We start from the raw sequence: 16,080 nt of genomic DNA, 5'->3' as shown, positions 1-16,080 counted from the left end.
AAGACTGAATCATAAAAGATTAAATTGCCGTGCATTTTCCTCACATGGAGTAAACTAAATTGATTCTCGATGAGTCAGGTGGGGGGGGGGGGAGGTGTATTTCTGCTCAGAACACCCATTAACACTGATGAGTTATCCTTGTAAATCCTCCATGTAGCGTGAAGAGAATAAATCTCTGCATGTAAATCCTCTGATATGCAATACTTGTAAAATACAAAATAATATGAAATCAATTACAGCAGTCCTGACCCTGCCTAAGCATTTATTAAACATTATGCATGGTGTTATTAAACAGTAAGCCAGTGCTGAAGGAATTTCAAAGATGAAATAAGACTAAATTACTGAGCTCTGATGTTTTAAGGTTTGGTATTAAACTGGAATTCTTCAGAATCTTCATTCCTTTTTTTCCTCTTACCACTCTTCTGTAGCCTTTTATAAAAAGTGATTCATCAGACCATAGAAACATTGTAGAATTATAAATATTTCTTTTGTAAACAAATGACCCAGACCTATTTTGAGCTCTATTTTCTGTCCTCATAGGGCCTGGTTTCTGTTAAAGTCAATGGAAGTTTTCCCACTGGAGATTTTGCTTATGAAAGCGGTTGAAGTCAATGAGATTTAAGTGTGTTCTTGAAATTAAGCATCTGCTTTCCTGCATGGCAGTGCATCCTGAGAGTGGTATTTGATCCATAGTAAAAATTAAACATGAAATTCATGTGTTACAGTATTTTCCACTGCTATTGCTATGTCCGCCCTTGTTTTCTTTACAGCCTCTCAAATACATTTTTAATTATTCTGTAATGTAATCTGAGATACATAAAAAGATCTCTGTTGTACATGTTAGAAATTACGGAGTATCTCTCTTGATACCTCAGTTCTTGAATGTGCTGCAAATTTGCCAGGTGTCCTGGCCTCTGTGATCTCTTGTTGATGTCACCCAGAACTGTGAGGCGCTGTGTTACCGCTCTGCCTCAGGAAGAGTGAGCTTTGCTGCTGATAAACAATGTGTCAGCTCCCTGATGCACCAGCTTGTCCACCCTGCCAGCAAACTCTTCAGGACTCCACCAATCCAAATCTTGCCTTGCAGGGAGCAATCTGTTACCCCTTCAATTCCAGAGTTTTCCCCACTGATGGCTTTCTGCAGTTTCCAGTTCTCTCACTGGACACTCACAGAAGTTAGGTTATCTGAAGACCCACACTTCCCTTGACTATAACAGAACTGAGATGGTTTGTAATAAACCAAGAAAAAGTTTGTTAACAAAGAACATAGGTTTAAGTGATTTCAAGGAAGAGTGGAAAAGAGATGAAAGGTTGCAAACAAAACACGCTTTCTAGAGACTAAAACTTCAGCAAATTACAATCTTTGTCTTAGTCGCTTTCTCATCAATAGTTCACAGAGCCTTCGGCCCCCTTGGCTGAAAGCCCATTGTCTCTGTTTCAGGAGCCAGGAAGGCTTCCCAGGGTACAATCTCCATCCCCCATTGTGATCATGAAGTGGTCATCTCTCCCACTTGCTAGTCTGCTTGCTTTGTTTACCTTATCTGTAAATGTGCTTCCATTGTTTGTTTCTGGCCTCATCTTGCTCCGTTTACATTGAAGAGACCGTAAAGCAGGCGAAACAGCTTTCCTTTGCCTAGAACAGGCTGGGCTTATCCACATTTTAGGAACGTATTTCTAGCACACATCTAGTATTCTTTGTATACCACCCATACATATATATGCAATGATATTAATGACCAGCATGTTACCAGTGTGCATAGGATACCTTTCTGGGAAACCTTTTAATTACAGATTCTAACAGTGAGTTGGAGCAATGAATGAGTTATGGTATGGTGTGCCTTCTGCCGGTTGTCACTGAGGGGCTCCCTGGTTCACAGCCCATCAATGAGTCTGATTCTTCCTGTTTATACATATTTTAATTTTCAAGAATACAGATGGTCTCTCTGCTAAGCAGACTAGGGTAATGGTTTAACGGCAAACAAAACAAAAGTTGAAGATTTCCATTTCCTCAATATGCAAGTGCCTTTAAAAGTCTCCATGCATATCCTGAATGTTGATGCTCAGATCAACACTCAGCATCTAAGTATTCATTTTCCATGACTACATGTGGAGTGGCGTGTTTAAATGAGGGATCGCTCAGTTAAGGTCCATATGCTTCTCATCCTGCAACTTGTGTGCCGGCTGACTGCTGGACTCCTCTGTGCTTACTGGAAGCTCCGCACAGGAGCAGTAGTCTAACCACACTTAAGAAGTTGCAGGCATGGGGCCTGTGTTTGTAAATTAGACCCAAAATATAAATTATGACAGATGCAGATTAAGATAGGTGCACTTGCTTCATTAGTACTATTGACTTTTACCAAATTCACCTAAAGGGATAAGGAAAAGGTGGGGGGAGAATGGCAGAGAGAAAGAAGGGAAACAATAATGGAAAAAAGAAAAGAACTCAATAAATAGACCCCGCGGGCTTTCATATTTGTCTTCGTTGCTTTGCAAATGTTGACAATTTGGCTCTCATCATGAGTGACTGCTAATTATGATGATAGCATCCTGATCATGATTTCGGGGGCTAATAACTTTTCAATGATCACATGGAGAACTGAACAAGGTTCTGGGACTTCTGTGCAGAGTGACACCTCAACACCTAGAAAGGTGGACAAGGGCACTGAATGTAAAACGGTATAAATCTTAATACTTACTCCGCTTTTGTTAGCTCAGAGTCTCCACAGTAGCCTATTTAAATCTTTAAAGTACTCTACCTGATGTCTCTATTAGTGAAAATTAATTAGAACTCTTGACTCCCAAATGAGAAGCTTTTGAGAAACCTTAGATGAACATTTTTGCTGTCATCTCTGACCTCCTATGCTTTGACAAGTCCTGTTGTTCTACAGGCCGATGTTGGTTGGATGCTCTGGAACTTGCCCTGCGTTGCTCCAGTCTCTTCCGACTCAGCACCTCCAAACAGGGGAAGGATGGAGACCTGAACTGCTCTTCTGATTCTTCACATGCTGGGCTGTATAACCTGTTGCACACAGCCACCATCTCTGACCAGGAGCTCTTCCAGTAAGACTATGCTTTCAGCTACTGTACATGTAAAGGCGTCGGTTGGTTTGTATACTTGACTCATTTTAACCATATTATTTTTTCAGAATACGCACTAGCCACCACAGGCTTGGTGAGGGGCTATAGACTAACCTGTCTCAAGGTCTGTCTCTGTCTGGGTTCTTATACCACACCCATCACTAACATCTGGGTGTCTTTTGCGGGGGATGGGGAATAGCTCTCTGTTGGGTGCTGTCCTATAGCCGACAAACTATGAACAGCTTGATTAGAGTTCCAGCTGTGTGAAAGTGCATAACAAAGGACCCATATTGCCTTAGTTGGGCCAAACGTCTGTTGAAGCTGATGGCGGGTAGGGGTGGGGATAACCTATGTAAAGCGTATCAGTCTACCAGTGAGTCCAGCCAACAAATGGAGTATGCTAACTGGACATACCCGCTCTAGCATCTGGCACCAATTGGTAGATATGGCCATGAGTCTGGGTGTTTTTTTTTTTTTTTTTTTTTTTTTATTATAATGATGTTCTCTCCGTGCTAATAGTAGTACTGTGTTATAGTCAGGAGAGCGCACATGCTGCATGGCTATAGTTTCGTAACTGCTGTCTCCACTGAGCTGGTGAGTTCGTGGTTTCCTGCCTGTTCCCCAGCTGCATCATAAGATTAAAATTTTCATTAAAAAAGTCACTGCCACCATCTTGCTATCCACACTCCTAATATTATAGCAGCATCTCCTAGCACTTCACTTTAAAGACTGTTGGAGTAAACACAAGGGTTTTCTCTGCACCTTACAGCTAGATAGGTTGCCTTAAAAATCTCTCTGGTCTAGAGGATAGGACACTGAACATAAAGACAGCCTGGTTCTGTCTCTGAGTTGTGTGACCTTGGGCAAGTCATTTTGCCTTCCTGTGAGTCTGTCTTGTCCCGACCCTTTGTCTCTCTTTTCCATTAAGACTGTAAGCTTCTGGGGGCAGGGATTGTCTTTTGCTATGTGTACATGCAGCAACTAGCACAGTGTTGGCCTGTAGACAATACCACACTATGAATATAAGAATATTATAACAATAGGAGAATCCAGGTCCTTTTCAGAATGTGGAAGCATCTTTGCTAATCACAAGGCAGGACACAGACTTGTCAGAAGCTCGGTGACCCAAAGCAGCAATGTATGTGCAGTTCCCTTGTTTTGCAGGGCTGTTGTATTTTCAGCACTTTATGCTTGCCATTATTCTTCAGTGCTGAGCAGAACTTTCTTTGATTCCCAGCTATAATTTGCACCATAAACAATGATCCGAGTGTCCTTTTTTTTTTTTTTTTTTTCTTCTTTAGTTCCCCAAGGTATAACATGGCGTGAGACAGAGCAGCAGGAAATCAGATGTATTACTAGGCCTTGCAGATTTAATTGTGCTTGTATGTGTTTATCTTATGGGTCTGTCCTTTGATGTTGATGTCTCAGATCTCCTACTCTCTTCTTAAGAATAAGTATACAAATAATAATGCCTGCACTGACAGCCTTTTAGTTGGTAGTGAACCAATGAGTGTTGTGTAGCTAGCCTTTAAAAGGGGATTGGTTGACTGTAAGGTTCTAAGTAAAAAGAAACACTGAGATATATGTTGTGGTAGAGAGTTTGTGCCTTTCTTCAGTTATGTGCATATGCCAATCCTGTGTAAGACTGTAAAATCAGATACTGTGTGCTGGTAATGGAAATGCTATTGGCGTTTACTGCAGTTTTGTCTGAGGGTGTGTTTGTGCTTGTTTGTTCATATAATACTAGTCCTTAGGGGCTTCAACCAGGGTTTGGGTCCCATTGTGCTAGGTGCTGTACAGATGAGTAAAAGAGACTGGCCCCACCCTGGATAGTTCACAGTCCATATGCCACCCCTTCTCTTGAGGGGCACCATTATGATGTCATGCCACAAATAAATCCACTACTGTGTCTGTGGATCAGAAAGGAAAATGGTGCCTTGGGAATGTGCATTCAGACCCACAGCTGCAGTTAATAGAAAGCATAGGGTAAAGTAGAGAATGCATTAAGCTTCTAACTCAAACATAAATCGTGCATGTACAACAGCTACTCTGTTCTCTGCTCATTGGTTGAATTTTAAGGGCCCTACTTGGACTTCCTGAACTTAGCAGCTTCCCATAGGGCCAGAATTTCAAAAGAGCTCAGCCCCTTGGCCATACTTCTGGGTGCTAACCCTCTTCAGAGCCTGGCGTGCAGTGTAGATCGCTCTCCGTTCTGGTGTGTTGTGTGGCTCTACCACGGGATTCAGTTTTTCTCAAATTTTTTGAGGCTTGGAGAATTTGGCAGCTACGTAACGAGAGTACAAATCCCCCAAAGCAGCAGCAGCGGTGCAAAATGGGGTGGGGGGGAGTATGTGGAAAACCAGCTATCCAAGTGTTGAGGAGATTCTTGGTTTGCCACTCACAGGGACTCATTCATTCTAATTAAATGTCTTCCCTTCAGGGAATCCTGCCCAATTAAGTTGGCATGCTGTTATTAGGGGACCAGTTAATTACATTTAACTGTATCTTCAAATTAGTCAAACTACTCTGCCAAAAAATAAAATGGAGACAGATGTTCTATATGGGGGGGGGGGGCGTCGCCGCTCCCCCTGGGGGAAAAATCTGCTCTTGAGCCAATACTGTAATTTTCCCCTCGCTATTTCTGTTCCTGTATTGGTGGGAAAAAGAGAGGAGACAACAATAGCAAAAATCAATCTATTTAATAATGGAAAAGAGGGTGAACTTTCAAAGCACCTTGCAGGGTCGCAGCCTCTCGACTCCCCTAGAAATAAATGGGAAATTGGTGGCTAAAACACTGCACAAATCCGTCTTGATGTTAAGCATGAGGCTTTAAGGGGAATAGAGTCTTCTGTTTTTATGCGTAAGCCTGTCTTTGTTTGTTGTTGCTTCCCCCACCCCCATTTGTGTGCCTTCTCTAACTGTGGTCTGTCCTGTTTGACACCTTGATTGTAAGTTCGCTGGGACAAGCACTGTTTTCGTTATGCACAATGGTGCTTTGACCCTTGTTTGGGGTTCCCAGGTGCTGCCATAGTAGAAATCCTGAACAATACCATGCTGCTCTGATGCACATACTGCCTTTTGATACAGTGCACGTGGATGGAGGGCAGTAACATAGCCCTGAAACAAAGGGTTTACTCTTGTTTGAGTGAGCGAAGGTCTTCTGCTGCTTTTAAACACTGTTATTACAGCTCTGCATTTGGGATTTGACCCAAAGCCCATTAAAGCCAATTGGAACCTTTCCATTGATTTCAAAGGATTTTGAATCAGGCCTATAATTTGGCTTTTGTTTTTAATGTATGTATTTACTGATTTTTTTTTTTTAATTTTAATTTTTATGATCCTGTTTGAAATGGCGTGGCTCCATTTCATTCTCCCCATCTGTCAAGTTTGATATTCATGCTGAATAGCATGTGTCTTCCTTTGTGCTCCCCAGAGTAGTGCTATAGCTCTGAGTATATTGAGGTTTGGCGTGTAGAAGGCTGATGTGGTAATTACTGCACAGAGTTGTTAATTGGGGAATTTTAGATTAATTAACTCCCTCCTGTTCCACTGCTCTGGAATAACTGAAATTCCAGAAAAGTGTCTTTGCAGAAGGATTTTTTTGGTTAGGAAAGAGCAGAAGTACAAAAGGAGTAAGATGTGCCCCAGCAGAAAGTTTAAATCATCTCACAAATTAAAGGAAGATCATAATTAACAGAAGTTGGGCTTTTTACAAATGCTGTTTATTTAAGCATGTGCTATTTCTCAAACATTGACACTAGCCCATATTGTGAACCTTTCTCTCAAGTACACACATCCCAAGGAGAAGATTTTCACAAGGGAAGGGAGCATAACAACCATATGCAGAACAATGACAAATTGTGTTGATTGTTGACCCCAAAGAACATAAATCAAGCCTGAATTGTCAGCAACAAACAAATGATCTGCCAAACCAACAAGTATCTGCACTGTGAGATAATGGGATAATCTCTTGCCTCCTTTCTCTCCCACATCTCTCGCCATCCCCTGCCTTCTCCCCCCCCCCCTTCTTTTATGGTCTTAAAGTCACATATACACTAAACTCAACTTCAGATTAACTTTTCAGTCGTCATGCCTGGTAGTCATTGTCTGAAACAAAACACAGAGGCCTGATCCTGGCACTGAAGTCATTGGAGCTGCATAGTTTATAATATCAGAGCATCGGTGCTGGAATGTAATAGCCATTAATCCTCTAGCCCTAAATCTATAATCATATTGATTATTGCGAAAAACTATCATTTAAATATAGAGATTAGAAAAACAGCTCCCACGTGTATAAGACGCTTCTGGCCAGACTGTCAAAAGAGCACAACGGACTGAGTACTGGGCTGTTCTAGAAATCTGACCAGCGGTGTTGCCATGGAGACTGTTGGGTGCTGAGCACTTTTTGAACACCTGGCCCTTATATGGGAGCCTAAATGGGCACTGACAATCTGACACCAATTCGAGAGAGAGAGAACACGAATGCAAGCTCACAACAACCACAAGCGAGTTCTCAAAGTAATATAGAATCAAAATATCAATGTCTCCAAAGAGAGCTGGTGGGGAAACCCATCGTGGAGCCATTTAAAACTAGACAAAGCATTCTCATATACTTAAGAGAGATCCTGCTTTGGCTGGGAGACAGACTAGGTGTCCTAATGAGTCTCTTCGATCTCCATTTTCTTTGATTCTCTGAAATACGTTGGTAATGCAGAAAATCTTTTGTTACTGTAAGTGAGCGCCTCGTGTATTTAAATTAAGCATAGAGCTTGTGTGCCTCTTAGGATTCGCAAGATGAAACCTAATAAGCTTTGTCTACGCTAGTAAAATTGCATAGTTCAAGAGATCATGATCTCTACTGTCAATATCACCTACTGATTAAAATTAGGACAGTCATTGATATTGCACACTGGGATAATTCCCGAGGATATAAAACAAGACACTGCATGGAGGCTTCATAGGAGTCTGTGACATTCCAGAGTGCAATCCAGGCTAGTGAGGGACTCTGTCACCCCTGCTCTGCAACCTTGGTGCCTTACAATGCCTTACAGCAGTAGCTCCGTCCTGGGCCTGCTCACAAACAGCCTTCCAGCATGGAAGCCACACCCTGAGTGTCTGTGTGTAACTGCAGGCTGCCAGCCACACTTCGCTTACAATCTGGCTTTTACCAACCTGGGTTACTCCTGTAGGGTGACCTGACATGCTCCCAGTCCCAGATTTCCCCCCATCTCCCCCAGTGTGTTCTGTACTGGCTAGCCCTCTCCTGGACAATCCAGAGATATTAGGTCCATTGTCCTTTTAAGGGAACAATACACAGCTTGCCACCTTAAATGGAATTACCCAGACAATTTAACTTGACTAACCCAGTGTGTTTTCAATTAAAGAATAAAACAAGTTTATTTCACTACAAAGAGAGGTTTTAAGTGAGTACAAACAATGATGCATAAAAGTTAGAAATGGTTACAAGAAAAATCAATATAAAACGCTTCCTAGTGCCTAACTTAACAAACTATACTTCATTCAACGTACAGTCCTTACCACATTCTTCCAACAGCATAACCGATCAACCTTTTCGGGTCAGGACCCCTCCCCCAAAGTCCAGCGGCCATATCTTTTGCCCTCTTAAATGCAAAGAGGGAGATGGACAGGGCAAGAGATAACATGGGGTGTTTGGCCCTCACTTCTGTACTTCAGTCCCCCTCATAAATTTATTTTCAGTCGAGAGCAAGTAGATATCTGTTGAGGGAAGATGCTTCATGTTGTTTTCTTGCTGAGATGTAGATTTTCTTTGTCTCCCCTCTTTTCTCTCTTGCTGTCTGAAGACTCTGTTTACAGTTTATTTGCAAATTGAGGTAACCACAAACCATCCTTTTGTTTAAGACCTGCTTGACACTTGTGCCCAATTGGGGCTTGAGATTGAGCAGGTCCCCTTATCTATGTGAGTTTGATCATGTCCCTTTAACATTATACAGGGTGGATTTTATAACTTTTCACACAATGTTGCTACATACATGTCACCGATATTATTGATCAGTGACTTACTAGTTTTCAAATGATACTTCACAAGGCATATTTTTTACAAAGATTATTACAAGAGTATGTAGGGTGTGGATGCAGGGGTGCATTTGGTCACAGAGACATGGGCCATATCACAATAAAACAGTTCCATGAGGGAATCTTGTATTGGCACTCTAAATTGCACAGAGACCCAGAGTATGACTCTGAGCTGGAAGAAACATAGATACATCTGTGTTGCTACAGATGACTTGCCATCTTATAACCCATTGAAGGGGTGGGGGGAAACATTGGGTTCATGAACAGAAAAGAAAACTCTGTGAGATTTGGTAGGATTGCCTTAATTGACTGAGTGGTAGGCCCCTTCCTTGCCATATTTTAAATTAACTAAACTTAAAGTAATAGTGTTTCTTATCTATGAGAAACTAAGTATTAATATGGAAAATAACTGAGCACTAGACACTAAGTTTTACTTTGAAACATAGGAACTGCCACTCTGGGTCAGACCAGTGGCCTGTCTAGTCTAGTATCCTGTCTGACATTGACCAGGACTAGCTTCTTCAAAGGAAGGTGCAAGAAATCCTGCAGTTGGCAATTCATAGGATAACCTGCCCCAAAGAACTTCCTCCTAACCCTCTTTATTTGGAGGTTGGATTATGCCCTGAAGTATGAAGGCTTATATCCTTTCCAACTCATAGTAGTAAACAAAAACCAGAACTCTAGATATTCTTGTTTTCCACATAAATGTCTAATCCTTGTTTTGAATGCTGCTAAGCTCTTGGAGTCGTCAATATCTGGTGGCAATGAGTTCTACAGGTTAATTGTGCATCATGGAAGGGGGGCAGTATTTCCTTTTATCAATAGTAAATTTACCATTGAATGTTCCTTTGACCTTTATTGTTTTTGACTAAGCATCTTCCTCTATTGAAATATAGTAGTGGTGGTGGTGGTGACGACGATGAAAAGAATGTATTCCTTTATGCCGTCCTTTGCCTTTGCCACATGTTATGTGCTACTGGCTGGTTCTTATGCAGGCAAAAATCTCTCTTCTCTGAGACACCCTGCAGATCTCTGTCTGAAGAAGCAGTCACTGTTGCATATTTTGCATTCATTCTGTATGTCGAGTTTTGATTGAAGCCAATAGGAGTTTCTCATGGCGCAAATGCAGATATGCAATGGAGCTCCACAGTGTGGACTGAGAGGAGAATTGTGACCTAAATGTTTTACCGCTTCTATGGTATAGACCTAACCACTCAGCAAGCTGTTGTCCTTCACTCTTTTTGGTTGCAAGCCTTATTTTGAGTCCTGGGGGCTTTTTTCAAATTAGCTAAAATGCTTTTCATAATCTGGCTTCATAAATCAAATTGAGCAATGTAACAAACCATGTATTTCAGTTTTAATGAATCAGCCCTGGAAAATCACCACGTGGAAAATGATGCTTTTTCGGACAAGTCTGAGAGAGACAACATAGAGGAGTCTGAGAATGAAACTCATGAGAACAGCCGGAAGACGAATGAAAGTGAGAGTGACCAGTCTGAAATCCACGGGGATATCTCCCAGGAAAGGAAAGGGACGACCTATATGGAGCAGATCTATGAGGAATTTGGGGAGGTAAAAAGCATTCTGAACTCTATCTATTCCACTGAAATGTCTCTGGGTTCATAATGTTCATCTCTCCATTGTATTCAGCCTCCTGGATGCAGGACAGTCGAAAACTGCTCTGTGAGTTCAGATATTTTACAGGTAATGTTATCTGAAGATTTCTGCCAAATTTTGTTGAATTGTCCTTATTCAGTAATTGTGTGTTATGAACAGCAGCTCCCCTGTTGACCCTTGGCATGTTTCCAGGGTCAGTGAGCACTTCAACTGGGCATTGCATTAAGGAGCTATATAGCATTGCCACAGCTCATTACACTGCGGGAAGGGAGGTATCATTCCAGGCAGGGTTGTCCTTACCCATACGCAAAGCACGCAGCTGCGCAGGGCACCAGGAAATTTGGGGCACCAAATTTCCTGGTGCCCTGCACAGCTGGGTGCTGCTCCAGCCCCTGCTTCGGTTCTTCCCCAGACCCCTGCTCCCCCCGCCCCAGCCCCCGCCCCCACTCCCCTGAAGATTGCAGCCAGGCCCGATCCTGCACTCACCTAGTGGTAAGTGGAGCGACCCAGCCCCAGCCTGCTCAGCTCCCCTGGCTCCCAGCCGCGCTGCCGGCGAGAGTTGGGGGGCAGTTTCCCCACCCTCCCCCAAGCCTGGGAGCCAGGAGAGTAGAGCAGCCTGGGGCCCCAGGCCTCCGGGAGCGGGGGGAGCTGGCCCCAGGCCTCCGTGGCGGGGGGGGCTGCGTAAAGCACCAAAATAGCTAGGGACGGCCCTGATTCCAAGCCTATATCCTCACCAATTAGGATGCTTCAGTCCATTGCCTGCTGCAAGATATGGGACTTTCTTATTCATGTTACACAAAATGAACCTTTTGTGTGTCCTAATGAACATCTGAGCCACTTGGTCTCCTACGTGAAACTGCCATTGAGGAATCCATTTTTCAAACCGTTTAACATTAGAATGCATTCATGTCCAACATGAGGGCCTTTGTTGGCTTTATGTCACTGTGTGACTTCTTTGATGAAGATAACGTTAGAGCAGCTTGTGGAGTTGACAGCATTGGACGAGAGTCAGCTGGAAGAGGCTGGCAGCCAGAGGGGTTACTCTGGATTTACACCAGGAAAGCTGAGATCGGAATGTGGCCCACTGTTTAAACAATGAAATTAAATTCCTGTTGATGCATCACAGAGAAGCATTCTGCTCTAGAGATGTCTGCCCTGGGGATTTACTCTGATTTCAGCCATCACTGGCCAGACAGCACTGTAGCTGCAGCAGTCCAAACCTTTAGCATAGATGGGGTAAATAGCTACAAGCCATGACGTGTACCAGTGCAGTTGGACCCTGGTTTCTTGCAAAGATAAGCTATGTACAGGTGCAAATCGTGGCATTACCTGTCTATATTAGTAGGTTGCATCAGTGCAGCTACACTGGTGGCCAGAACCATGACAAACTCCCAGTGTAGACAAGGCCTCTGTCTCATGGCTTGAGACCTCCCACCTGTGTTTATGGCTAAGGAGGCATGACTGGAAGGAAAAATAAATAAAAAGGTTGTTCAGGGGTAGCCATTCTTCTGCTTGGTCACTGTTCCTGCTGTGTCTTGCTCCCTTCAAATCCTAACGTACAGCAAGCAATTACAACACAAAGTATTATGACTCCAGAGTAAGAATATGCACAGCAACAAAGAGAAATTAACTCCGTCCATGGAAATTGGTATTTAGACCACTTCTAAAACGTGTCTGTGTCACATGATAGACTGTCATGGAGGTGTTAGCAGGGTAGATAATTTGGCACTTCTTGAAGAAGTGGATTTTTGACCCAGCTGACTGTAATTGCTCCATTCAGTGGTGGAGAGTACACCTGACTAAAGTATGTGGTGCCCTTTTTAATTCTAAATGAGTTTACCTAAGCTATAGGAAAAGCTCAGTGCAATGGAATAAACTTTGGTTGTATGGAGTGGCACCTTTCATGCTGAGTGTAGCCTAAAATGAGATAAATACTGGCAGCAGATTGTGCAGGCAAATTTGGCACCCAGTATGCCCTCAAATTGTTCATACACTGCTTTGATCATTGGGTGCTGTTTTTCGTATTTCTGTTTAGAAAGAATGCTTGATCTTTTTTCCACCTGGACTTGCACCTGAGACAGGTGAAAGGGACCTAGGTGTAATATCTCAACTAGATGGTACCACTGCCGAGTGAAGCACACCCCTCCCTTCAATACTACACTTCATTATCAGCACTGGGATGGGTCTGAGATATTGAGCTGCAGTAGCCAATTTACAACATAATCCTCCTTAAAATATATGCATGCTTTCTACCCTACAAAGGATGTATAAACTTTTTGATACTATGGCCCAAATTTTGTAGATTTTTTTTGTTGTTGTTGTTCTGCAGATTTTCAGCAAAGTTATGGAAGCTCAATTGAGGGGTATGTACGTGCACTTCTACCTAGCTTTCAGCTTTGCCTTAACTAAGCTTCCATATTTGTGCTAGAAATCTGCAGCACAAAACCCGTTGCAGGAATAAAATTCCTGCTTGCAGAATTTGTCCCATAGTATCAAAAATTACACATCTTTACAAGATGGACTGACAGCAAAAAGAACTTCATTTGGAAAGCTTTAAGATAAGAAGTAGGAAAGCTTCTCTCCCCTACTCCCTCCCCTTTCCCTCATGACTCACTCTTAGGGTAAATCCTTGTATATCAAGTCCAATCTGGAATTAATTTGTATTGCCAAGATATACACACCTGAAAAGCTGGGTAAATAAGAAACCAGCTGACAGACTCAGAATTATCAAGTCCTAGCTAGCACTACTGTAATAAGTTCTCTAGTGGTTTCCATTTCTTCTCTAAGGCTTAAGCTGCATAAGTCTCTGTCACCAGAAGGATGGTAACATAATAAAAAGGTTTCACTGTTCCTCATTCCCAAGTTTTCTAAAATACTACTTTTCCCTTTTTCCAAACCTCTAATGCAAGAAGTGAGGGAGCAGATTCTCGGCTGCTGGTGTATATTCGCTCTACTGACTTACACCGCCTGAGAATCTGGCCATTGCAGGGTGTAAAAACACATTGCTCCCCAGAACTAAATTGCATTTTCAGAAATGGACCTATTTCACTCCCCTGTAGAAATCTTTTGCGTGGGCCACTAAAAGCAGCAGAAATCCTGATGAGATAAATAGACCATTATGTTCCCTTTCTTCATTTAACTCTAATGCCCAGGGTGGCCTTCGTGTACTAGCTCTGATAACTAATAGCAACGTTGAACTTCACAGTATAACTTCTAATCCTGCTGCTTGAGGGGGCTGTGCATTCTGTTCAGTGATATCCATGTAATTCTGTTGAAATCAAGGGAAATACCGAAGTGTAACTGAAAGCAGTACGTGGTCCCTGACTTCTGCTGGTGAAAGGTGCTGGATTGAGAGTCCTGCAGGCTATAGTTCTTGATTAATTCCACATGACTGGCTCCACAAGGGCCACGGCAGTGTAAGCTGTGTCCCGCTTGCCCCACTAGTATGTTTTCGACCGTGAAGGACCGCTTCCACTCTCCATTGTCTGTTCAGTCACTGGTCCCTCTGCTAAGTTTGTCAACAACATCGTGGGTTTTGCAGTCGTTTTATTTTCTGTCCAGAGTAAGAGTGAGAACACCACTCATTCTACACAACCCACCGTTACACACTGTAATGACTTTTGCTCCCTGTAGACCTAAGGCAGGTTTGAACTGTTTTCGTAGAGGGTTTTACCATTCTCAATCCCCTTGGGCCATCCAGGCATATGTGCTTTGCTTTAACCGTTGCCTTCTGTGCTGACTTTTTCTCCTTTCATTTAGACGGGTGAATCCTCTCAAACAGAAACGGTCTCGGAAGAAAACAAGAGCTTGATGTGGATTCTGCTGAAGCAGCTGCGGCCTGGAATGGACTTGTCCCGAGTGGTTCTGCCCACCTTCATCCTGGAGCCACGTTCTTTCCTCAACAAGCTCTCTGATTATTACTACCATGCTGACCTACTTTCCCAGTAAGCAGCACTTATGGCAGGCTTAGCAGGGATGTGTTTCCCAGCTGTGTGAACATGTGTGAGAGCATTAGTCTGTTTCTGGCTGGGCCATTTGTACGCTTGAGAAGTCCCCCAGATAATGCATGAGTCTCTAGTTTGATCTGTGTAGTTGTAAATTAGGTTAGGAATCAACATCAGTGACCTTTAAAAACAGACTGTTCCCAGTGGAAACCAGTGATGTGGGGGGAAGTAAGGAAAACGGGAAACTCTAGACAAAGCTTCCTATGCACCTTTCCCTCAGGTATGGGCTGGAATGGACAGAGGTTCTGTTATTTATTATAAGCCTGTTATAATAGTACTACTCCACCTTCTGGTGTACCTGTGGAAAGAGATTTTTGGACAGAGTTTACAGGAGAATATGTTTAAGCAAACCTGCCACCACCTGAAACCAATATAATTAGTGGCACTTGGAGATAAATAGGGGCTTTTCTTCTAACTCCATTGAACTGAGCAGTTTTTTGGAGGGCAGAGTGGAAAATAATAAATATTTTGCCTCTTGAATGGGCATGCTGGGTATGTTCTAACAAATTGAAATTATGCAATATTCATTCCTAACATTACATGGATGTGTTTGTGCTTTATTATTATTTATTCTGTTGCCTTCAGCTTTTCTTAAAATCCCAGGGCATTTTCAAGCTTATTTGTCGAGATCCAGTTACACAGTTTGTAAGATGCAGCTTGCTAGGTGACTGTGTTTACCCTGGCTCTTACTGATGGTTAGGTGAACTTCAGGAAGGTTGGAGGTTTTATTCAGATAAGCATCTTGAAGTCTGGATGTTACTTCTCAGTAGACTACCAGTTTTGTATCTGGTTGGAAATACACTGAGGACAGTTTGATCACATGATCACTTCCTGCTCCATCTAAAACTGGGAAGATTTAAAGTGGTCAGGCAAGTGCTAAATTTCTGATTCTCCCAAGAAGTTAAAGGTGTTGGTTGATTTTTGAGTGATAGGACTGGACCAGTTACTATCTTATGACCTCTACACAATTTCAGATCAAGTGGCAAACCTTAAGCCAATTATTGCCCTAAAGATGAGATTATTGCTTTGGGATTTTTAGTGGGGCACATACCTGCTAGTCAATTCCAAGAAATCCCACAGTTTGTGTGTTTGATTTGCGTACACCACTAAGAAACCAATATCCACTGGGGGCGGGGGGGTGCTTTCCCCCTCAATAGAAGCAGCATAGTGTTTGTCAAGACATGTAGGGCCTGGTTCATCACTGCATTACTTCAGTTTTATGCTGGTGCAATGCTGAAAAATCAATAGCATTACACTGGAATTAGATTGGAGTCACACAGTGGTGAATCAGACATGTAAACGGTACAAAAAGCATTTTGAGTAAACG

General features: G+C 42.7%; 1 protein-coding gene across 6 annotated transcripts in view; it reads left to right on the top strand.

The window, feature by feature from the left end:
* The window catches only part of OSBPL5 (oxysterol binding protein like 5), a 218,839-nt gene that overhangs the window by 181,070 nt on the left and 21,689 nt on the right, over window positions 1–16,080 (top strand). For 5 of the 6 annotated variants that reach the window (XM_074954865.1, XM_074954864.1, XM_074954867.1 and 2 more), the window contains 4 exons: window positions 2,889–3,060; window positions 10,488–10,704; window positions 10,783–10,836; window positions 14,509–14,693. In XM_074954865.1, coding sequence (XP_074810966.1) covers window positions 2,889–3,060; window positions 10,488–10,704; window positions 10,783–10,836; window positions 14,509–14,693 — 628 coding nt within the window. The remainder of the gene's footprint in view (window positions 1–2,888; window positions 3,061–10,487; window positions 10,705–10,782; window positions 10,837–14,508; window positions 14,694–16,080) is intronic. The other variant, XM_074954866.1, reaches the window with a different exon arrangement.

Source organism: Natator depressus, chromosome 6 (assembly GCF_965152275.1).
Source record: "Natator depressus isolate rNatDep1 chromosome 6, rNatDep2.hap1, whole genome shotgun sequence".
In the NCBI taxonomy this organism is placed as follows: domain Eukaryota; kingdom Metazoa; phylum Chordata; order Testudines; family Cheloniidae; genus Natator; species Natator depressus.
Note: the sequence above shows the minus strand (reverse complement) of the source record. Positions and strands in the feature narration are given on the sequence as shown.